The sequence below is a fragment of the Eulemur rufifrons genome, chromosome 2 (assembly GCF_041146395.1).
Source record: "Eulemur rufifrons isolate Redbay chromosome 2, OSU_ERuf_1, whole genome shotgun sequence".
Classification (NCBI taxonomy): domain Eukaryota; kingdom Metazoa; phylum Chordata; class Mammalia; order Primates; family Lemuridae; genus Eulemur; species Eulemur rufifrons.
In genome coordinates, this window is record NC_090984.1 from 25,418,782 (window position 1) to 25,442,138 (window position 23,357).

The following is a 23,357-nucleotide window of genomic DNA, read 5'->3' on the forward strand; positions in this document are numbered from 1 at the left end:
TGGAGATCGCCTCTCATCTTGGCGGTTCAGTCGGGGAGACACGTAGGAGTCCGAGGAGCCCCTTACGCTGCTGTCGGTGCCCGCCATCCCGGGGATCAAGCACAGACTGAGAAGTCGGACGTGCCGCGCGGCGGCCGCGAGGGAGGCGGCAGGCGGGGGCCCAGCCAGCCGGCGGGCAGAGGGAAGGATCCGGGGTCCCGGGGCTCGCTCCCGGGCAGGCCGCGGCGCAGGAGAACGGAGGAAGCCGCCTCCCCTCGGCGGCCCCGCCCGCGCGGCGCTCGGCGAGCGGTCTGGGCGGTGGTGGCGGCGCCGGCGGCGCGGGGCGGGGCGCCGCGACCCCCGTCCCTCCCCTGGGCCGAGCCGCGGGCGCGCTCGCGCCGCCCCCGCCCCCGTCGCAGTCGCCGCCGCCGCCGCCCGACTGGCTGGGCTCGCGGCGAGGGGACCGTGCGGCGCTGCAGCCCCCGAGCCATGGCCCAGCCTGCGGAGGAGGCTCGGCCCGGGCCCGAGGCGGCAGTGCAGATCCGCGTCGCCATCGAGGAGGCCGAGGACGTGGAGGAGTTGGAGGACGAGGAGGAGGGGGCGGAGGCGCGTGGCGCCGGGGACCCGGGCCGGTACCTCAGCCCTGGCTGGGGCAGCGCGAGCGAGGAGGAGCCGAGCCGTGGGCACAGGTAGGCGCGGCGCGGCCCGGCGGAGGTGGGGCCCGAGGGGCGCCGGGCCGCGCGCGAGTTCGGGGAGCTCACGGGGCGCGACAACTCCGCGGCCGGGGAGGCAGCTCTGGGCCGTCCCACTGAGTCAGAACCGGCTTTCGGCTGTAGTGGGGGCCCCCGTCCGCAGCTCGGTAACCCGACTGGGACTTCTAGGGCGGCGGGGATCTGAGGGGCCTGAAAGTGGGGATGTTTTGGGATCCAGGAGGAAGACTTTCGAGGGCCATCCTCGCCACCCCCTCCTCTAGGGGAGACGTTCCCTCTGTGAGCTCCCCTAAAGACCCCCCCAAAGCCTATCCCTGTGAGGCCGGGCCACCTCCCCATGCGAGTGGTCCCCCAGCCTACTGCCATCATCGTCCTGTCTGCTCTTGAGTCCAGCTGGCTTCGCTCAGTCTCTGGGTGGTAGCAGGCCAGGCACAGCTGGCACCTGCTGATTGGGGATTCTAGGAGTGATTTCACGGTGTAGAGAGCGCCCTTTCCCTGATTTGGATGGGTACAGGGCTTGCTGCTTTACATCCTCCCCCTTGAGGGATTCCCATTTTCACGTAGCCCTCCCCACCTGACATCTGTGCCTGCATCATCATCTTGCTGCTTGGGCTTGGGGTCCTGGGTTTTGGGTAGTTTAGAGCTGGTATGGCACCTGTCTACCCTTGCCCTCGGGTCCTGAGCTTTGTCCCTAGACACCTTAGGCTTGTGTATGCTAATGCCCAGGCCCTTCAGGACTGAGGTTTTATTCCTGCTGTTGAAAGAAGATGCAGCGTGGAGTATCCATAGAAATGAGAGCAGGGGGTCTGGCCTGGTAGCTCACGCCTGTAATTCCAATTCCAGCACTTTGAGACGCCGAGATGGGAGGATTGCTTGAGGCCAGGGGTTTGAGGTTGCAGTGAGTTATGATGAGGCCACTGCACTCTAGCGGGGGGCGGGGGGGGGGGGGGAACAGAGTGAAACTCCATCTCAAAAAAAAAAAAAAAAAAAAAGAAAGAAAGAAAGAAAAAAAAAAGTAAGGAAATGAAAACTTGCAAATTCTGGTAAATGCCAACAGGCATTTATTAAGAGCCCTCTTTTTTCTGGGACTCTGTCACACGCTTTTAGCCATTAAGGCTCTGCAGGATTATTCCTTGGCAGACATGTGTCCACTTCATAGGGGGAATACTAAACTCAAGGGTATGAGAATACTGGGGCCAGAGCCATTCCCCAGAACTGGCTGACCCTTCCCCAGTTGACAAGGTCAGACTTAGGGACCCAGAGATTCAGGACAGACCAGTAGAGACAAATATTGGAGAGGAAAAGTCCAGCCCAACCATTTAGGGCAGGAAAGCTAGACCACAGCATATGACACAGTAGATATATCAGCATTTTATGTACTAAAAAGCCTGATTCATTCAGCTCTGTGCTAAGTACTGAGAGCATAAATATGATGAACCCGTAGTCACTGACAGCTCAGAGTCTTCAGGAGGCAGTCACTAAGTCAGTAATTTCAGAGTTCATGAAAAGTAGCCCTGAGTGGCTTATCCTTGTGACTTTATTTGCCTGTGACTGTGACAAAAGCCATCCCTATTGTGAGAGCTAAATTTTTGAGATTGTTTCATTAGCCAGGATTAAAGCCCTAATTATTTCTTGGGCCTGAAAAGATCCCCTGTGGAGGTCTAGGGGAAACTGATCCTCAATATGAGTGGTCCTCTTGCCTTCACCTTTCATACTGTCCCTCTAGAGCTGCCCTTCTGTCCCAGCTCCAGTGGCTTGAGTCTCATGGAGCATTTGGTCTGAAGCACTTCCCGCTGCCCACTGGCATAGAGTTGACCCCAGAAAACCCCTGGGGCCCTTTGGGGTAGTGGAGCTGACAGAGCCCCACAGGCAGGCATCCAAGCACAAGGAGATGCAGCCAAGAGCAGGATCCACAGTGTACCCTGTCTGGGCCCAGCCTGGCATGGCAGCTGCCCCCACCTTATGTGAACGTTCTTGGCTCCCGGAGCCTACAGGAGAAAGCCCAGGTTCCTAAATCTCTTTAAGATGTGACACCCACCCACATCATGCCCTCAGCCCATTGCTTCCTTCCCTGCCTGGCTTAACAATTCCTGTTCCCGCAGTGCCATCTAGTTTCCTGAGCACAGGGGGCTGTTTGGTGTCTACATGCCTCTGCACGCCCACCTAAAGGTCCTTTGATCGACTGAAATCTAGCCAGCCTTTACAACTTCACTGCTTCTTCCCCACCACCCCCAGTCCCCACTCAGAGCTGGATGTGTTTCCTCTCCTCTGTGTTGCTGTAGATTTTACACCTGGCACTTCCCACAGTCATAATTCTGTAGTTCTGTTCCCTCACAGGAATAGGAACTCTGTGAATTCAGGAACCACGCTTGCTTCATTCTCATTGTATCTTCAGCACCTAGCACAGCACATGGCACATAGTAGGTGCTCTATACGTATTTATTGAATGAATGCATATCCCTATCATTGCACCAACTCCGCTGTGTTAAAATATTTGTGTTTCTCCTCCAGTAGACAGTGAGATCCTTGAAGGCAGCGGCCCTGTCTTAGTTCTCTCCCTATCTTCATGCCTAGCCCAATACCTGGCTTACACAGGGGAACAAGGAATAAATTCACAATAAGGAGAAGTCTTTACAACCTCTAAATGTTCAGTGGTCTTTTCCCCACATCTTACTCATTAAAAAAAGGTCTTTCCTTTTATTCTCATCTTTTTGACACAAAAATTTCCAAATGTAAAGAAAATGTGAAAAAATAGTATGGGAGCATTGTATAGCCATATCTAGATTGTTAATATTTTGCCATACTTGTTTGATGGATTTATAATGTGTTTGGTTCTCTCTGAACTATTTGAAAGTTTATTGTACAGAAGACTTTTATCTTAAGTATTTCATTTTGTAACTCCTAATAATGATACTCCCCCAAAACCGTAACACTATTATTGCAACTAAGAAAATTAACAATTCCCTAATATAATCCTTAAAATAATCTAATAGCCAAGTTGCACGTTCAAATTTCCTCCAGTTGTTCCACAGTTGTCTTTCATAGCTGTTTCTTTTCTCCATCTCAAACCACAGTACAATCCAGGTTGAGGCATTTGCCTATTATGTCTCTCTAGAATCTTGTAATCTAGGACATTGCCACCATTTTTCCCCCTAATGCTTTGCTATTTTGGGTACAAGAGGCCAGATGTCTCACTGAATGTCTCATATTTTGGATTGGCCTGGTGTTCTGGTGGTCTCGTTTGACTTGTTCCTTTGTATAATACCATGTGCTTTGTATAAACTGGAAGTTAGGGCTAAGGACTGGATGGATTGAGTTTAAACATTTTGGTACGGACACTTCATAGGCCATGCCTTGGACTTCACGTTGCATCGCCTCAGGAGACATCACCATCAGTGATACTAAATGTGACCATTTAGTTAAGGAGATTTCTCCATTGTCCAGGTGTGTCTTTCCCTTTTCAGTTAATAAGTAATGTGTGGGCTCTTGTCCTTCATTCTGTTAATGTGATGTATCACATTTATTGATTTGCATATGTTGAATCATCCTTGGATCCCAGGGATAAATCTCACTTGATCATGGTGAATGATCCTTTTAGCATGCTATCGAATTCAGTTTGCTAGTATTTTGCTGAGGATTTTTTGCATCTGTGTTCATAGTGGCTTGTAATTTTTTGTGTGTATGTCCTTGTCCAGCTTTCGTATCAGGGTAATGCTGGCCTCATGAAATGAGTTTGGGAGTATTCCCTCCTCTTCGCATTTTTAAAAGAGTTTGAGAAGGATGGGTATTAGTTCTACTTTAAATATTTAGTAGAATTCAGCAGTGAAGCCATCAGGTCTTGGGCTTTTCTTTGATGGGAGGTTTTTAATTACTGATTCAATCTCCTTACTCATTATTAATCTGTTCAGATTTTCTATTTCTTCATAATTCAGTCTTGGTAGGTTGCCTGTTTCCAGGAATTTATTCATTTCTTCCAGGTTATCCAGTCTTCTTGTGAATATTCTTTGACTAATGACCTTTCACCTGATGGTTTTAGCATCCATTAATGATCCTTACCTGAGCCAGTTACTTAATCAGGGATTGCAAATTGATGATTTTCTAATTTTCTCATTCTTTGTACATTTATTAACAGGCATTCTTTTGTTAAAAAAAAAAAAAAAAAAACAGGCTGGGCGCGGTGGCCAAAAAAACAAACAACCAACCAAACAAAAAATAGCTTTGCCTTATTATCTGGGTTGAACAAGAGTTCCTCCTAAAAAGGCCAAAGAGATCATTTGATATAATGGTCACACCAAATAATTTAAATGAGGGTCTTCCCTCAAGCTTACACTCTCCCTCTTTCTGTGATTCATGGATTTTTATTTATTCACTTTTATAATTAGTCACAGTCATTACCTGTGATGCTCAAAATGTCTATAATGTAGCAAGGGGAGCCCCTTCAATTGACTTCAGTGTGTCCTGTTGGAGCATTAGTTGAGCACTTCCTTGCTTTCTGGTACCAGATATTCCAGGCTTATACTTTTCCTACTCCAGTCGTGGAATCCGGCCATTTCCACAGGAATCCCTGGTTTTTCAAATGCTAGTAGGAGAAAGTATTTAGAAACCAAGACCTGCGATTAAGAGTGCTAACTTCTGCTGGGGCATCGTTGCTTTCGGGACCTTTAATGGACAGAGCTAAGAAATATATGTGTTTTTTCTTTTTTTTGAGGATCAAGTGATCCTCCTGCCTCAGCCTCCCGAATAGCTGGGACTACAGCCATGTGCCACCATGCCCGGCTAATTTTTTCTATATATTTTTAGTTGTCCGTATAATTTCTTTTTTTTTTTTGTAGTAGAGACATGTCTTTTGCAAAGTTGGGAACATACCTGTGTATGTTTTCAACCTGTCTCAGTCAAGAACCTTGGTCGTTTGAATCTGCCCTCGTGCTTTTACAGTGCATCATCAGTTTGGTTGCCCTGTTTGAACCATTTCGGATTCATTGTCTTGTTCTAGAGGTGAGTCAAAAGAAACTTCACATAGATGGGACTGGACTCTGGTGTTTTTCATACATGATGTTTCTCCTTTGTGTTCAGTACCTTCCTTCTTGGTGTCCGCTATTTTCCTGGTCTTGTGGTCAAAGCACCATAATAGACCACGTGCAAGGATAGATGCTGAGTCCAAGAAATCTTTCCTGGGTTGAAAGTCATAGAAAGGATCTCATTACTGCACCATTTTAGTTTGAATATTTTCCTTTTGGAAGGTATCGTTTGATTAACCACTCAATCAGTGTATCCAGATTAGCTTGGTATTTTTACAAGAAAAGCAGCTTTGGGAGGTTTTAGGGTGCAAATAATTTTTGTTTCTCCAGGTCATTTACAAATACGATAAATATTTCAACACTGATTCATGGAACCCAATTATCTGTTATAAAATGTACCCCTTACTTCTACCCTTTGTTTCCATTTCTACCAGGTTTATAGCTGTAACAAAGACCTCATCACCATTGCCAATTTATGATTTTTTATTTAAAAAAGTCTTAAGTGTAAAAGCTTTTCAAGTCTTCTTGAAAGTCCACAAAGAACAAATTTATCCATAACCATACTTCCTCCCTCAAAGGATCTTGATAAGTGTGATTTATCCTTACAGAAACTATTTGCTTTATATCGATGATGCTTTTAAAATTCCTGCTAGGAATTCATACTGGCAAGGCTCTGGGACGGTAATAGAATGAAAAAAACCAATATGAATCCTACTCTCAACTTAGGGTTCAGGGTGCTAATAAGATATGCACACATGTAACCATGATACAAATATAGACAAGTGTTAGAAGTAGAAGTGATTTCCCTCCTGGGAGAGTTGCATTTGAGATGAGCCTTGATGTGTGGCTAGGATTTGGACCTGAGAAAGAGGTGCAGGACGTTCATAGAGACAGGAACAGTATACACAAAGGCATAGAGTGCAGAAAGCTGTGATACTTAACAGGGAACTATCTTTCTGTTTCCCTGGAGCAAAGGATTTGAAAAGAAATAGATGGAAATAAGTGTAGAAGCTGGTTATAGCCAGATTCTAAGTGAGTCTGAATAAGGAGCTAAGGACTTTCGATTTTATGTAATAGGAAATAGAAAACCTTTTATTGTTATTATTAAAGTAGAGCAGTGGCATATTATAGCTGTTCTTCAAAACATGTAATACGGCACAGAGTAATGTAATATGGAGGAGGCTGTATCCCAAAATATGACATGGGGGGGTGGCAGAAGGTGGGAAGACAGAACCCTAGAAAGGCTCTGCTTGGGAACTATGCCAAGGATGCAAGAGTGAAAAGGGATGCAAATATCTGAGAGGTCATTTAAATTCTTCCTTTAGAGCAATTTCCCAGCCTCTCTGCCTGTCAGTGAGAAGTAGCAGGCAACATACCTCGTACTTCCAAGGGGGAAGAAAAGAAACAAGATTATTTTCTAAAGGAATTGAATGAACTCACTACGGAGATAGATCTAGGGATGCTAAGGCAGCGCCGGTAGTTGCAGAGTAAAGCCTTCCTCATTTGAGCATAGGCCCCAATTTAGGGGCCCCACCCGCATACATAGAGCCACCGAGGGAGAAAACCAGCAGGAATATACTACTGCAGAGGGAACCCACACAACGCACCAAGAAAAAGCAGTGCAGACCTTCTGTCCTCAAAATGAATGGCCTCACGTGTGGGCTAGGTATAGTGACTTTCTTCCAGAGAGCACCGTATGGAAGTGGGGAAAAAAGGAGTAATTTTACAGGGGAGAAATGTGACAAACAGTACCTCAGACAGGTGATCAAGGTCAACATCCACAGTGATAATTCACGTGGATAGTGTGTACCGTGATATGATGTGCTGAGCATGGAAATTCGCCTCTGTGGTCCTCCTCCCCACAACCCATAATCCCAACCTAATCATGACAGAACACATCAGACAAGTCCCAGCTGAGGGACCTTCCCCAGAATACCTAACCAGTACTTTTCAACACTGTCAAAGTCATCAAAAACAAGGAAAATCTGAGAAACTGTCACAGCCAAGAGGTCCCCAAAGAGACATAACAACTAAATATGATATGGTGTCCTCGATGGGATCCTGGAGCAGAAAAAGGGACATTAGGATAAAGCTAAGGAAATTTGAATAAAGTATAGACTTTAGCTGATAATAATGTGTAATTATTAATTCATTAGTTGTAACAAATGTACCATACTAACATTAAGATATTAATAATAGAGCAAGTCTGGGGTATAGGTAGGAGCTCTCTGTACTATTTTCACAACTTTTCTGTAAATCTAAAACTATTCTAAAATAAATTTATTTAACATTTTTTAATAAGGAAAAAAGTAAATTATTTATTAGTTACATGAAGAAAATCAGTGGCATGGAAGTTAAATGGAAGAACCAATCCCAGAGGATAGGAGGTGATGATATTAGAAACAAAAGACTAAGAAATATATATTCCAATTATTATAGTACCCTGAGAGAGAATTTAAGATATGGCATCCCCCAAACAACAAGAAGCTCTTAGAAAGAAACAATTTGAGGACCAAAAAGAGTTCTTAGAAATTAAATAAATAATTATTGAAATTTAAAAATTCAGTAGGAGAGGTTGGAAGATAATTTGAAGGAAATCTGTTAGCATGTAAACTAAAGACAAAGATAATATGAAAGAAAAAATAAACACAGAGGTTTATAAGCATCATTCCAGATGGTCAGTCACCTAATAAGACTCTAAGAAAAGAAATTTAATCTTAGCAAATGACTTCACCCTGCAGGAAACAATGTTGACATAGTCATAATAATAAAATACAACTAACTTTCAATTTTCACTATCTATAGACAAAATATGGAATATTAGTTACAGAATAGAATGAAACATTATAACTATGGCAAGATGAAATAAAAGTATGTCTAATAGAATTTGAAAGGTTGGAAATGGAAACAGAGGTGGAGAAGAAGGTAGGACAATAATATGCACATCATATGTAATGAGGAATTGAAAAATATCGTTCAGTATTGATGGAATAAGAAACCGTTTTAAGTGTATTATTTAAAAACACAAATAGAAAGCTAATAGAAAAACCAAAAATAAAAGAAAATTTTAAAAATTGAAAGAAGGGGTCTGGGGCCATAAGTGATCCCAAGTCCTTATTTTATGTAATAGGACTTCAATAGAGAATGTCTAAAATTGATAAGTGAAAAATAGAGCTATAAGCATATTTTATAGAGCTGTGAGACAGCTCTCCTAAGAACTAAATGGTTGAACAGAGGTTGCTTCTGGGGAGGAAGGGTGGAGTGGGAATTGTTGCTTTCTTTATAAGTTCCCTACTATTTTATTTTCATTTTTGCTATGTGTATTTATTACTTTAATTTTTTAGAATCACTCTTTGATGAGCTATTAATAGTGTGTAAGGGAGAAGTAATGAGGATGATTGGAATGGAAAAGAGAGAACGGATGGGAGATACTGCAGAATGAAATCAATACTCGATAACTGACTAGATGTGGGGGCAAAAGAGAGGGCTAAGGATGCGTCCTAGGTTTTCAGCTTAAGGGCATAGAAGAGTGACTCGGGAAAGTACTTGGGTGGATTGGGAGGGAAGATATATGGTTATCAGTGGATGGTTGTAACGGACAAAAAGTTGACAATACTCATTTAAAGGATGTATACTTTAATGTTCATAAAGGATAAAGAATCTTTTCCTTTTTTCTTTTTTTTTTTTTCTTTTTCTCGAGAAAGGGTCTTGCTCTGTCACCTCGGCTAGAGAGCAGTGATGTCATCATAGCTCACTGCAACCTCAAACTCTTGGGCTCCAGTGATCCTCCTTGCCTCAGCCTTCCGAGTAGGTGGGACTACAGGCGTGCACCACCATGCCCGGCTAATTTTTCTATTTTTTGTAGATACAGGATCTTGCTGTTGCTCAGGCTGCAGGATCTTTTCCTTTTCAAAGGCTGTTATACAAACCAGGAAACAGTGCAGCATGCTCCCAAATACAATAGAGGCTTTCTAATTCCTCTAACATTCCCCTTTGGAGATGCACAGCTGCCGACGACAGAATCCATGTGGAGGGAAGAGTCCTCCAAGTGCAAGAACTTCACCTCTATGCTTTAATAGGGGTTTCATGTCACCTCTGCAGTACCACCCACCTGTTCTGGAATCTCTGGCTACCTGCCTGTGCGCTCACTGGATGCATATAACTGATGCAGAGTCACCCTCGATGCATTATGGATTTACTGTGAGACTGTGTGAAAGGAAGGTCAGATTGCCAGAAAGAATGCCTGTTGGCAGGCCCAGGCTTCAGTCCTGCCTGAGGTCAAGTTCTGCAGAGGGTGATAAGTTTCATTGTGGACACATTGAATTTGATAAAATATCAGATTGTTCTAGTGGAAATGTCTGGCAGGCAGGTATGAATTGAGGACTGGAGCTCGGGAAGGAGAGAAAAGTAGGGAGCAGGTGGGGAGAAGAAAGGCAGATTTGAATTGAAGGAGTTTATAGGGGCTGAAGTGTAGACGTTGCCAAGGGCTAAAGAATCAGGATAGACTTTGGGGGAATACCTGTGTTTAGAAATGGGGGGAGGAAGAAAAGAAAGAATGATACATCAAGGTAAATACATCAGTAAGATATTTTAAAAACCATTTCCAGGCTGCGTACAGGCAAATAACTAAAACTCTGCATATTTTAATCAACCAATGCCTATATTTTATACTAATTATAATTTCTGAATTTGAAAAATTATTAAATAGACTTTAATTTTTTCTGTCTTGCCAAAATAATCAATATTTCCTCTCATTTTGAGTATTCCATAGTTGCTTTTTTTTATTGAGGCTGAGAGCCAGTGAAAATTTTGTTGAAGGACATATATGTATGTTCCAGCTTTAAATGATCACAGTAATAGGTCCTGTTGACATTATTGGCTGTGACATTATTGAGCTGTTTAACCAACTCCTATAACTACCTACTTACAGATTTCTGTTAACTTCTAATAATGGTGTCAACTAGGTTGTGGATAATCCGCACGTTCTCTGAATATTTATGGTTTTGAAATTTGTACAATCTCCTTATGAAAGATTAGCTTTCCTAAAGAGGCTTTTCCCAGGATTGCTTTGGCTTGTTCTCCTGTCCTAACATCCTCAGGGAGAGGGAGAGGGGAAGTGTGTCCAGGCAGAGAGGCTGGTGGTCACAGCTTCGTTTAGAAGGGCCTCGATGATGGGTTGTGTTTCCGGATTCCAACGCAGGATCCCAATAAAACAGAGCGTAATGTGAGTGCTGACTTTGGAGACAGAGAGTTGGAATTTAAATCCTAGATCTGCCTTTTGTGAATGAGGAAAGGAATTTATATGTCACTTACTGAGCTCTAAGGGTAAACCAGGCACTCTTGTAGATATCTCCGTGTATTAATTCATTGAATCTTTACAACAATCTCATCAGGATAGGGACTATCCTAATTCTCAGTTTACAGGTAATGGCAACGAGGTGCAGCGCAATAGAGTTCCTGCCTAAATTCACGCAGCTAATAAAAGGTGATACCGGTTGAGCATCCCTAATCCAAAAATCTGAAATCCTCCAAAATCCAAGACTTTTTGAGTGCCAACACGATGCCTCAGATTGTCCACATGGGTGGCTGAAACAGTGACACCTTTGTTATCTGACAGTTCAGTGCATACAAACTTTTGTTTCATTACAAAATTGTTTAAAGTATTGCATAAAATTGCCCTCAGGCTATCTGTATAAGGTTTATATGACACAAATTAATTTTGTGTTCAGACTTGGGTCTTGTCCCCAGGATATCTCATTATGTATTCTGCAAATACTCCAAAATCTGAAACACAGCTAGTCTCAGGCATTTTGGATAAGGGATGCGCAACCTGTACCAGCATTTGAACCCAGGCAGTCTAACTCCAGAACCAGGACTCTTAGAGCCAGCAGCCCTGGGAAACTCCACTGGGTCACACCTGAACGGGACTCCTCAGAGCCAGTGATCACATGGCCACAGAGGGATAGGTTTGGTACCCACTGGCTAAGAAGTCATGCTTTTGTTTTGTAACAAGGATGGAGGATCTTGTTGAAAGATCAAGTTACTCTGCTGTATTATCTATCTTCTAGAAATCAGGCTTTGGGGGGATGGAGCAGGGAGGGGAGAATAAGATATGTGAAAAGCGTTTTGCCGGTGGCAGAGCACCACGTCAACTCAACGTTAGCAGAGGGTGTTATTTTATCTTAATGATCCTTCCTACTTGTTGAAAACAAAAGTTCGATTTCTTAGCTGCTTGGAGACAAAAGCTGTCCCTCTGTGGCCGTGTGATCACTGCCTCTGAGGAGTCCCGTTCAGGTGTGACCCAGCGTCGTTTCCTAGGGCTGCCATAACAAAATACCGCAGACTGGGTGGTTTAGAACAATAGAATGTATCGTCTCACTGCTCTGGAGGCCCGAAGCCTGAAATCAGGTGTCACCGGCAGGGTGGCGCTCCCTCTCAGGGTACCAGGAACGGATCTGTTCTGGCTTCTGGTGGCAATCTTTGGCATTCCTTGGGTACTGCTACATCACCCCAGGCTCTGCCTTTGTCTTCAGGTGACGCTGTCCCTGTGCGTAGGTCTGTGTCCAAATTTCCCGTTTTTGGAAGGACCCCAGTTATCTCAGGTTAGGGGTGCATCCTACTTCAGTGTGACCTCATCTTAACTAATGATGTCTGCAATGACCCTATTTCCCAATGAGGTCACATTCTGAGGTCCTGGGGGTCAGGACTTCAACATGTGAGTCTGGGGAGGACACAGTTCAACATCTAACGCCTGGTGTCTCCTCTGGTCCCAGTGGCGCCACGACAAGCGGGGGCGAGAACGAGCGAGAGGACCTGGAGCAGGAGTGGCAGCCACCGGACGAGGACTTAATCAAGAAGCTGGTGGATCAGATTGAATTCTACTTTTCGGATGAAAACCTGGAGAAGGACGCCTTCCTGTTAAAGCACGTGAGGAGGAACAAGCTGGGATACGTGAGCGTCAAGCTACTCACGTCCTTCAAAAAGGTGAGGCGTGGTTCTCGCAAGCTGCTTCAAGGATTTCCAGGGTGTTTCGGGTTACGGTTCTGAACATTTTTTTTTACCTCCTTGAAGCCTGATGACTAGCAGTTTTTTAAAATTAAATCTCTGAGGCCTGAAAAAGAGAAAAATGGCCAAGAGAAGGAATTTAGGATTGTCAGTAAGAGTATACTCCCACACTGTGAAAAGGGTCACAGGCAAAGGGACACATCGCAGCTGGCAGCAGTTACGAAACAATATCATTTGTGCTTAGGAAAGTTCAGGCACTGCTGCCAGGCGCGTGGGTGGCCAGGAGGATGCTGGGCCCAGACAAGGGGACTCGGAGGCCTTGGGAGACACCTGCCAGGCCTAGAATTCTGTGAAATCCAAGCTTTGCATCTGTCAAGTTGAGTAAATAAGGGGAGAGAATGAGCACCCAGAACTCTGGGAGATGAGCCTTCTCCACGACTCCAGCTTGCTCTGCCGTGTGTGACACCATCGTCCTCGTCTGCACAATAGAGATACGAGATGTCTAATGACTGATGCTGTGTAGGCAGCACACTGCTTGTCCCTGCTGTGGGCAGATCCAGTATCTGGGCTGTGAACTCTCTACTTTTCAGACAGTTCACAGACCAGTTGGAATCAGAGCTCCGTGTGTCCCCCGAGGGAAGCGCATTTACTAGAACGGAAAAGCACCACGTGGCCTGTTGCATAACGGGATGCGTAACCAGTGGGTCCCAGCCAAGTTGTCTGTGTACTCTGTCAGAGAGCACGGGAGGAGAGCTCTTCCCCTTGGAGCTCTTCCCTCCCTCGCCCACTGGTGTGCTCTGTCCTGCTCTCTCACTCTCTTCCTTTATTCATTCATCAGATATATTCATTCCGTTTGCTGTTAGGTGCAGAACATACAGAATGAGTATGGGAGTCCCCTGGCTTTTGAAAAGCTCATGGTCCAATACAGGGGAGAGATCGGGGAGAGATTACAATATGGCCACAGACAGAATGAAAAAGAGAATAAGGTACTGTTGGGAGCTAGTTGATCAGAGCAACTAACCCTCCCTGGAGAATGGAAAAGTCTTCCCAGAGATGGCGACACTGAAATAGGCTCTTGGAGGATGAGAAGGAGTTTTCAAGGTACAGAAGGGAAGGGGCATTTCGATGTCCAGAGAACAGTGAGCAGGTGTTTTGGGGGATCCCAAAATGAGCAGCCGGTGGAATCATCCTGCAGATTTCTGTATTCCTCCCCAGGGGCCCCAGGAGTCAACCTGTTTTTCTTTTCTTTTTATGCTGCCGTTTACAGATCTATTCAGAAATATTCTTTGTTGGAAACCAACTGCAGAGTAGAGACAGACTCCCTAACACCTCCAAAATAAGAGCAAACACCTTTTTCTCTCTAAAGGGTTTCCTGTTATTCACAAAGGAAACATATATGACAAAGGTAACAAATGTAGGGAAATTATAAAGTTTCTGAAAATCTTACAGAGTTCTTCTAGTGATTGCATAAGGACCAAAGTTCCCTGGCTCCTTTTCTTAGGCGGTACCTGGACACTCCTTGTGAAGGGTCACAGACACAGGCCTAGGATGCTCAGACTGAGACTGAGATTTCCCAGTGGACCTTGCTACTGGCTGTGGAGGGACGTTCAGCCCTTGCCGGAGCCTGCTTCTCTCGAGATAGGATGTGATCTTCCACAGATGTCTCCAGCCCTCTGAGTAAAGCAGCACCCTGCTTCTCAGATGCTCTTTGCTCAGGCTGCAGGCTTAGGAGGTAGTTCCTTTTCCTCTCCTGAGTGCTCCATCCACAGCAGTTTTTAGAGAAGGCTCCACCATATTTCATGCCCAGAAGAGCTATTGCCTGGCTTTCTCACCACCTTCCTCTGACCTGCATTTATTCATATCGTCCTCACCCTTTCTGGACTCTGAGTGGACTCTGTTTGCCTGAAATCTGCCCCGTTGCCTGGGCCTGCCTCTCTGTGCCCTTGGCCTGTGTCGTGGTGATCAGCCCATTGATTGTGTGTAGATGACTCTCCTGATTCCTGCACCCTAAGCCTGAGTCCGGTCCATGCAGAGCCACAGGCTGGAGTGGACAGTGCTGTCCCTAGGAGCCTTCACTGATGGCTCTGCAGGCTTCCCCACCCTGCCCAGGCAGTGAGCCTTCCCTTCTTGAGCGTCCTGAAATTCCTGCTTTAGGCTCCGTGACATCTGGAGTTCCTGGTTCCTTTGCAAAGCCACTACATTGGCCTGGCCTCAGAGGACTCAGGGCGATCTTGCCATTCCTGGCTCAGGTTACCCACCCCACCCACTTTCACCTTTTCTTTGGGATGACTCATTCCCCCCTGGCATTCCCTTCACCGGAAGTGGGCCTCTAGAAAATTACTGTTTTACAATATAAATATAACTTTCATATAGTGCAACACTGATGCACACAATTTCCACCAAGGGAGGAGGAGGAAGGGATTATTTTTTTTGTTCCTCGTGAGGCCTAAATTGGATTTAATTCCAGGTTGAAATGGCCCACGTCATTCTAAGGAGATATTGCTGTGAAATGTGAAAGATCTTTTGGAACCTTCTCTGTATCAAATGCAGAAGTGTAGAAATACAGCTTTGGAGAAGCATTTAAATGTTAAAATCTCCACGTCCTATCAAAACGATAGCATGTAATATTTGAAATAATGATAGTACATAGCTATTGAGGACTCATTGTTAGCTAGTCACTATTCTAAGTTTTATGTACAAATGTGTGTGTCTGTACATAGATATGTGTTTGTATGTATTTATTCATTTCATCCTCATGACAACTCCATGCGGTCAGCACTATTAATATCTCTATTTTTGCAAGGGAAGTTTTGGCACTAAGAGGTTGAATGACTTTTCAAGTTTTGCTACCGGTGAGAAGTGGGCCTTGGATTTGTGTATACAACAGCCTTGTTCCAGAGCCTGCGGGTTTAACCTCTAAACTTGTGCAGAACAGAATATTTCCATTGTCATGGAGAGTTATGTTGGACAAGGCTGCTCTAAACTGTGCTGCCTTCATTTGAAGTTGTAGAAAGTGGTGTGTTCATTCACTAGATTTTTGAGTGTTTACACATACCAGGTATGATTCTAGATACTAGCGTTATAGGGATAAGGAAGTGAAGGAGGGAGATTATAGAGTACACACAAGGTGAACAAGGACATTAGGCACCATTTCAGATTTGTTTTATGTTCTTCAGGTGAAACACCTTACTCGGGACTGGAGAACCACAGCATATGCCTTGAGGTATTCAGTGACCCTTGAGTTGAATGAGGACCACCGGAAGGTGAGGAGGACCACTCCTGTCCCACTCTTCCCCAACGAGAACCTCCCCAGCAAGATGCTCCTGGTCTATGATCTCTACCTGTCCTCCAAGCTGTGGGCACTGGCCACCCCGCAGAAGAATGGAAGGGTGCAGGAGAAGGTGATGGAACACTTGCTCAAGCTCTTTGGGACCTTTGGAGTCATCTCTTCAGTGCGGATCCTCAAACCTGGGAGAGAGCTGCCTCCTGACATCCGGAGGATCAGCAGTCGCTACAGCCAAGTGGGGACCCAGGAGTGTGCCATCGTGGAATTTGAGGAGGTAGAAGCGGCCATCAGAGCCCATGAGTTCATGATCACGGAATCTCAGGGCAAAGAGAACATGAAAGCTGTCCTGATTGGTATGAAGCCACCCAAAAAGAAAGCTCCCAAAGACAAGAACCATGACGAGGAGCCCACTACAAGCATCCACCTGAACAAGTCCCTCAACAAGAGAGTGGAGGAGCTTCAATACATGGGTGACGAGTCTTCTGCCAACAGCTCCTCCGACCCCGAGAGCAATCCCACGTCCCCTATGGCTGGCCGACGGCACGTGGCCACCAACAAGCTCAGCCCTTCTGGCCACCAGAATCTCTTTCTGAGCCCAAACGCCTCCCCGTGCTCAAGTCCTTGGAGCAGCCCCTTGGCCCAACGCAAAGGTGTCTCCAGAAAATCCCCCCTGGCCGAGGAGGGTAGACTGAACTCTAGCACCAGTCCCGAGATCTTCCGCAAGTGCATGGATTACTCCTCCGACAGCAGCATCACTCCCTCTGGGAGCCCCTGGGTTCGGAGGCGCCGCCAGGCCGAGATGGGGACACAGGAGAAAAGCCCTGGCGCAAGTCCCCTGCTCTCTCGGAAGACGCAGACTGCAGACAGGTTGCCTGTAGGGGTGCTGAGGTTGCCCAGGGGCCCTGACAACACCAGGGGATTTCACGGCGGACACGAGAGGAGCAGGGCCTGTGTATAAATACCTTCTATTTTTAATAGTAGCTCCATTGAAAGCTACTTTTGTTTTCAAGGTTCTGACAAATACCTGGCACGATATAGAATGAAATTCAGTCCCCTTTGAAGGATTTTGTATACATGTAGTCCTCTTAATTTATATAATTGTAATATATATAAATTGTCTGGTACACCATGGTTTTAAGACCACCTTCTAGTTCAGAACACTCATCGCTCCCAGCATGGCCATTACTCTGATGATGCCTGACGTGTGTGAGTGTGGTGGCTCTAAAGGGCTGTGGGACAGAGGCTCCCTGGGGAGCAGGTTGCTTCTTTGGACACGGTTTTTTCCCTGCAGTGACTGAGCTGTCCTCAATAGGCCGTGCAGGGGCTTCCTGGGAGCCCAGAGTTCTCTTGTGCAGTGGCAAGTAGTCAAGCCAATAGCATGGTGTCTTATAGGACCAAATGTATGTTACCTGTCAAGTGAATAAATAATAAAACACCCAGCTGAGAGTGCTGACTTTGAGGTCATAGACTGTACCTGACAAAAGTCTGTGCCCATCTGATGAGGCTTTGCGTGTGTGTCAGGAAGCTCTGAGGAGCTTAGCAGAGACACATTTCCTCGCTGTACCCCAGGGCAGCCCCCAGGCTCTCCTTGGGGCTCCTGGCAGCCTGAGAGGTGTCCCATGACAACTGATCTTATCGAGCAGAGGCAGCTGGGTATATACTGATGGTTCTCTAGTCAGGGTCAAGGATCAGCAGCACTGACCTCACCTGGGAACTTGTTGGAAATGCAGATTCTCAGGCCTACTGAATCGGAAACTCCAGAGAAGAGCCTGGAATTTGGATTTTAACAAGTACTTCAGATGGTTCTGCAGCAGGCCAGCATGAGAACCACTGGTATGGACAATCTCTCACTGTTTTGTGACCTTGGGAAGGCTACTAACCCCCCACCAGTCGAGGCTCATCACGTCCCTGTGAGTTGCTCTGTGGTGATGTTGGCATCTGGAATGCAGATGGCCCTCCATAGATGTCAGCTCCTCTTCCTCCTTGCTTGGGTTAGTGTCGTTAAAATCAGGAGCCACCTTGGTGCAGCAGGAAGAGCACGGGCCTCGATCCCAGTGTTGGCTTATCCACTTGCTATTTGGGGGATTTCATAGAATGTATTAATAGTTATTGAACAGTGTTTAGGTGCCAGGGACTATGATAGGAGCTTTCTATGCATTATCTCATTTAAACCTTCCAGAAACCACATGAGAAAGGTTCAGGTATTATCTCTCTATGATACCAGAAAAAAACAGACTTTACGTGGGTAACTAACTTATCCAGGGTTTAACGGCTGGGTTGGTGGAGCTTAGCTTGGACCTAGTGGTCTGACTCTATTCATCACAGTATTCAACATTTCTGCACCTTACCACCCACATTCAAAACAGAAATAGCCACAAGAGGTGCTAGGCATTTTGTTAGACACCTTTTGCTTACTCTCAGTGTCCATAGAAGGTATATTATACCAGGTTTTCACTTGAAGCTGCTGGGGTAGGAAAATAACAGTCACCTCAATTACAAAAATGAATAAAAATGGTGTATTCTAAATTATACAGCTCTCTGGAAATTAGCAGGCAATTACTGTGTGCATAGTAAGATGGTATGTCCCTTAAGACCCAGGAGAATTCCTGTGAACTGGAATTCCTGTGAACAGGTAAATGCCTCCAGAAGTTTCTTAGATACACCACTACCACCTGTGGGTAGCCCAGAGGCTTGTGTCTGGACCCCAGGCTGCCAGGCCTCCTGACCCTGAGCAATGCCAGGGCTCCCTGACTCTGCTCCCATTGCCCCCTGCCCGGTCCTTCCCTGTAGCCACCCCACCTGCTCCTTGGCCATCGGGCCATCAGGGCTTCTCCAGCTCACCTTGGCCTGGTAATATTCAGGCTGTTCACCCTGTTATGCTCCAGCACACAAGCTGCTGCTCTCTCTTTAGCTGGATCATAACTACTTTAAACAATACTTACACCCTCACCTTTATATGTAAACACAGATGAACTTGGCCTTCTGTCTGCAGTAATGCTCTGTGTGGCATTATGAATTTGGGGTCAGCAGATCTGAGTTCTGTTCAGGGCTTTTCCACTAAATAACTGTTTGACCTTGAATCATTTCTCTTTTTGGTTCACGATTTCCTCGTCCCACCAGTGGGTAGGAATGCCACGTATATATAAGTACTTTATGAACTGAAAAGTACTTTGTAAGTGTTAGTTCTTACTTATCCTGCTCTCTGACCATCTCCAACGCAAACCTTCCCCCTCCTTTTGCTGTGGATCCTAACCCTGGGCTCACATCTAGTTTTTAAAAGCTCTCTAGAATTGCCTAGACCCATGAACCACGGTGAGATATTCTGATTTAAATTGGTTCTGGGGTGAAGCCTGGGCATGAGCACTTTTAAAGACTCCCCAGGTGATTTTAATGGGAAGGCAGCATTGAGAAGCTCTGGCCCTTTGGAATGAGGGGCACGTTCCTTCCCTCCTCCGTTTTCGAGGCTTGGTCCTGCTCTCTTGTGTAGGGGTCTCCCTGCAGTACTCAGCATTCCAGAGGCCTGAGCCCCTTGGTGAACCTGCTCCTTCTAAATCTCTGGCCAAACCTTCAGCTAGGGCACGGTCTTCCTGTTTGCTAGCATAGCAGGCCTTTCTCGAATAGCTTGACTGGTAAACTCAGCCAGCAGTATTTTTACAGATGTTTCATTATTTTTAATGAAAACCAGCTCCCTCTCCACGTTGGGACACCGAGCCCTCTGGACATCTCCACGTGAGGTGCTGGCAGAACATCCACACTGTACACATGCCCCAAACACCACCTTGTCTGTGCACCCTCCTCCTGCACACACAAGCCCACCTGCTCCTTCTCCTGACTTCCTCGTCTCAGCCGGTGGTGTCCCCATCTGCTGTGTCACCCAGACCGAAAATGAGACCGTGTGGCGTATGCGAAGAATGCATGTTCTGGAGTTTGATTGCCTGGACTCAAAATCCTAGTGACTTTTGACAAATGACTTAGCCTCTCTGTGCCTCGGTTTCCTCTGCCATAAAAGGTGGATAATAATAGTTCCTCTCTCTCATGATTTGGTAGAATTAAATGAGTAAATACCTGTAAAGTGCTTGGTAACATGCACATGGTAAATGCTCAATGAATGTGAGGCTACCATCTTTATACCTTCTCCTTCGGAAACTCCCACAGTCAATCAACAGTCCAGAGCTGCTAATTCCAGCTCTGAAATGTTACAAACCGCCCCCCGCCCCAGTGCTTACTGAGTTCCATACACCCTCTGCCCAAGGTCTCTCTGTCTCCAAGCATCCTCTTTAACTTAGCCTCTATCATGCCACCAACCCATCTTGCTAAAATAGAGTTCAGTCACATAACTTCCCCACATTAAAAAAAAAAAAAAAAAAATGCTGCCTGCCACTTCCTGTACAGAGAAAAAGAGCCAAACTGCCTGGTGTCCGCTGCTGTGCTGTGTATCTTGTGGGTAAGTCTGTCTGAACATTTCTCGCTGATTCGCAACCCCTCCGACTGTAGGGTAACTTCCTGAGCAGGCAGGCCAGCTTCACCTCCCGAAACATGTGTCCATGCCTGGGTCTCATTTGCTATTGCATCATTCCAGGGTGTGGCTGGGGTGAAAAAGGCTCTGTTTGGTTTCTGCCACACAAGACTGAGCCACATGAGCAAGTACTTTTTGAAGACACGTTGTTCACTGATCATTTTAAAATACTTTCCCCCTAAAGTGTGAGCTAGCTTTTTCCAGTCATTTTCATCCACATACTCTACTCCCTGTGAGTTGTAAACAGGACGGGATAGCTACCTGGAAACTAACAGCAAAGATCTAGGGAGGAAATAATTGAAGTAACAAGGATGTCGACTTCTTATTCCTAAGATGGACACTGATTCTGGTGAGCGCTCATTCCCTTAGTGGATACATAATCCTGTGAGCTACAGTCTCAGTACTTCATTCTCAGGAAGCATCCCTCAGGATGACAGTCACGTTGATTGGATCAGTTCTTTGTGATTCGGTCGAGGGGGCGAGGGCTGCAGAGTGGGGGAGGGGAGGCATGCCATCCACTCATTGCTCAGGGAGCTGGAGTGTACGGGGTAGTGGGAGCTGTCTCTGGAGTGTGTTTATACAGCCCGTAGGTGAACTCAGCTACCTTCCCTTGCACCAATTTCTAGTTGAGCAGCTGCTTGCATAACACCCCCAATTTGGAATCAGCTGTGGGATGAGCCGAAGCAAGCTAGATACGTGCCTTGTGATTGGACCCAGACATTCAATTAAATTGAAATCCTGAGCAATTTACTAGGGCAAACAAACAAACAAACAAACGGGCTGAAGTGCTTCGGATGAAAGATGAATCCTAGGTGATCCTTGCCCTCCTCTGTAACCCGAGTGCAGTAGGTACAGACCTGCCTTCTCAACACTGCACTCACAGTTAACCCAGCTTCAAAGATGAATTCAGGAAGGTCAATTTGTTATGGCTGCTCAGAGTGGCAGCCCAAGCAAATTCCTGCCGCTGTTGTGCTATCTCGGTGCCCTCTAGTGTCCAACTGGGACGTAGCCTTATCTATACAATAGAAGGGTATACTCCTGTGGTTGGGGAATAAGACTGGTTTAAATTCCAGCCTTGCCACTTGTTAAACTAAGAGGTCGTCTCACTTCTCTAAGCCTAAGCTTCCTTGCCTGTAAAAAAGGATATGATGATGCCTACAACATCAGTTTTCTTGTCAGGATTAAAGGATTAAGGTTTTCCATGGTACATGGAGAGCACAACGCCAACCTAGCATAAAAAAAATTACTCCCCAAAATATATTGTCACTAGGACGTTCAGACGTAAACTCATCCGAAGCAAGAAGGACGGGAGAGACTTACCTAGAGCACTCATCACTTTGCATTATAGTCGAGTGTTTATGCTCCATTCCCTTGTTGGATTATCAACCATGAGGTAAGGGACCGCATATCTCAACACACCTTATAGTGTCTGGCCCGTGACAGAAGCTCAGAAAATATTTGTGGAGTGGGTACTGAATAAAAACTTATTTTCCCCACCTTTAAAAACACTGGACAATGTGATATAAATTTAGTGTTCCCCAATATCCAAGCAGCCTCTTTTGCAGAGCATGCAGATTCTAAGAGCTCTGAAATTCAGCACTGTCTGGTGATTTCCCCTTGTCCTGAAATACTCTAGCTCTGAAATACACCTTGGAGTGTCTGTATTTCCCGTCGTAAGGTATGAAAAGCATATGCTGCAAAATAAAGTCTGGGATCCGGACTCCTGAGCTCTGAACCCCTGAGGAATCTGAAAAAGGGAGTGAGCTCCTGGGACAGATGGGGTGGAGGTCAAGGGCCGGTAGTGGCCTTTGGAAGTCAGAACCCAAAAGACCCCCTCTGCTGCCACTCGTATGTGTAAAATGAGAGTGGTGGTCCCATCCTGAAGCACCTGGAATCCCCTCTGATGGGTCAACTCAATTAACAAGTGCCCAGATGAATTCAGTTATACAAATATGCTTAAGCCTCTGATAGGTCATCTCAAATTGGCCATGACTTCAGACTTCAGTGAAGAACAGATAGCAACCGTCATGAACTTGAATATGAATATGTCATAAATATTTTCTTTATCCCCAAATTATTCTTCTAATAGCACGAGTCTACAAACCCACAGTCAAGAAAAGAAAATAAACAAGACAGACAAGTAGATCAATTTCATCTTTAAACACAAGAAATTTCATCTTTAAACACATCTTTAAACATGTGAGAAATTTTAACTGTTATTACTTTTAAGGAGATAAATGTGGGGACAAAAACTTGCTTCTTCTGAGGTGCACAGCCCCTTCACAAGACGGAGAAGCTGACTTTGACATTGAGAGCTGATTAGAAGCTGGTAATTACAGATTTATGGAGTGCAACATCTGTTCTTTGTTTAGGATAGCCTTAAAACAATTTAAGGAAGATGGAGTCTATAAAACCCCAAAGCTCTTAGAAAATAACAACCTCACGGGGGAGCTTAACAGTAGGTCAAATTAAAGTGCAGGGCTTCGTAGCCTTTACTGAATGGCAAATAACCAGATTTGGGGCCTTGAAATGATGGTGAAGAACTCCTGCAGGGGATTTAGTCTCTGCATCCAGCCAAATCTTGCCGTCCATGCCAGGTGGAAAGAGCTGGGATCCCTGTGAGACAAAAAGTGGGGGTGTACTGAGATCCTAGTCTTTAAATAATATCAAAAATAAAATGCCCTTCAACTAGAACATCACGTGTTTGAGAAATCACATTAGATGGAAGGTGCTGATGAAGTGAACTGAATGTCTGCCCCACACCAGGAACTGCCGTGGTTGCCAGGCATAGAGAAATGAACGAGACGCAGGTACATCCTGTTTTTGTGGTGCTTAGTTCTTTT

The 23,357-nt window shown here is 45.6% G+C and overlaps 1 protein-coding gene across 1 annotated transcript; it reads left to right on the forward strand.

Annotated features, from left to right (window-relative positions):
* The first annotated feature begins 468 nt into the window (after positions 1-468).
* On the forward strand, positions 469-16,994 carry LARP6 (La ribonucleoprotein 6, translational regulator). The gene is made up of 3 exons (XM_069458196.1): positions 469-668; positions 12,481-12,691; positions 15,889-16,994. The coding sequence occupies exons 1-3, from the start codon at positions 469-471 to the stop codon at positions 16,954-16,956; spliced, it is 1,479 nt and encodes a 492-aa protein (XP_069314297.1). The 3' UTR covers positions 16,957-16,994.
* Positions 16,995-23,357: the final 6,363 nt, after the last annotated feature.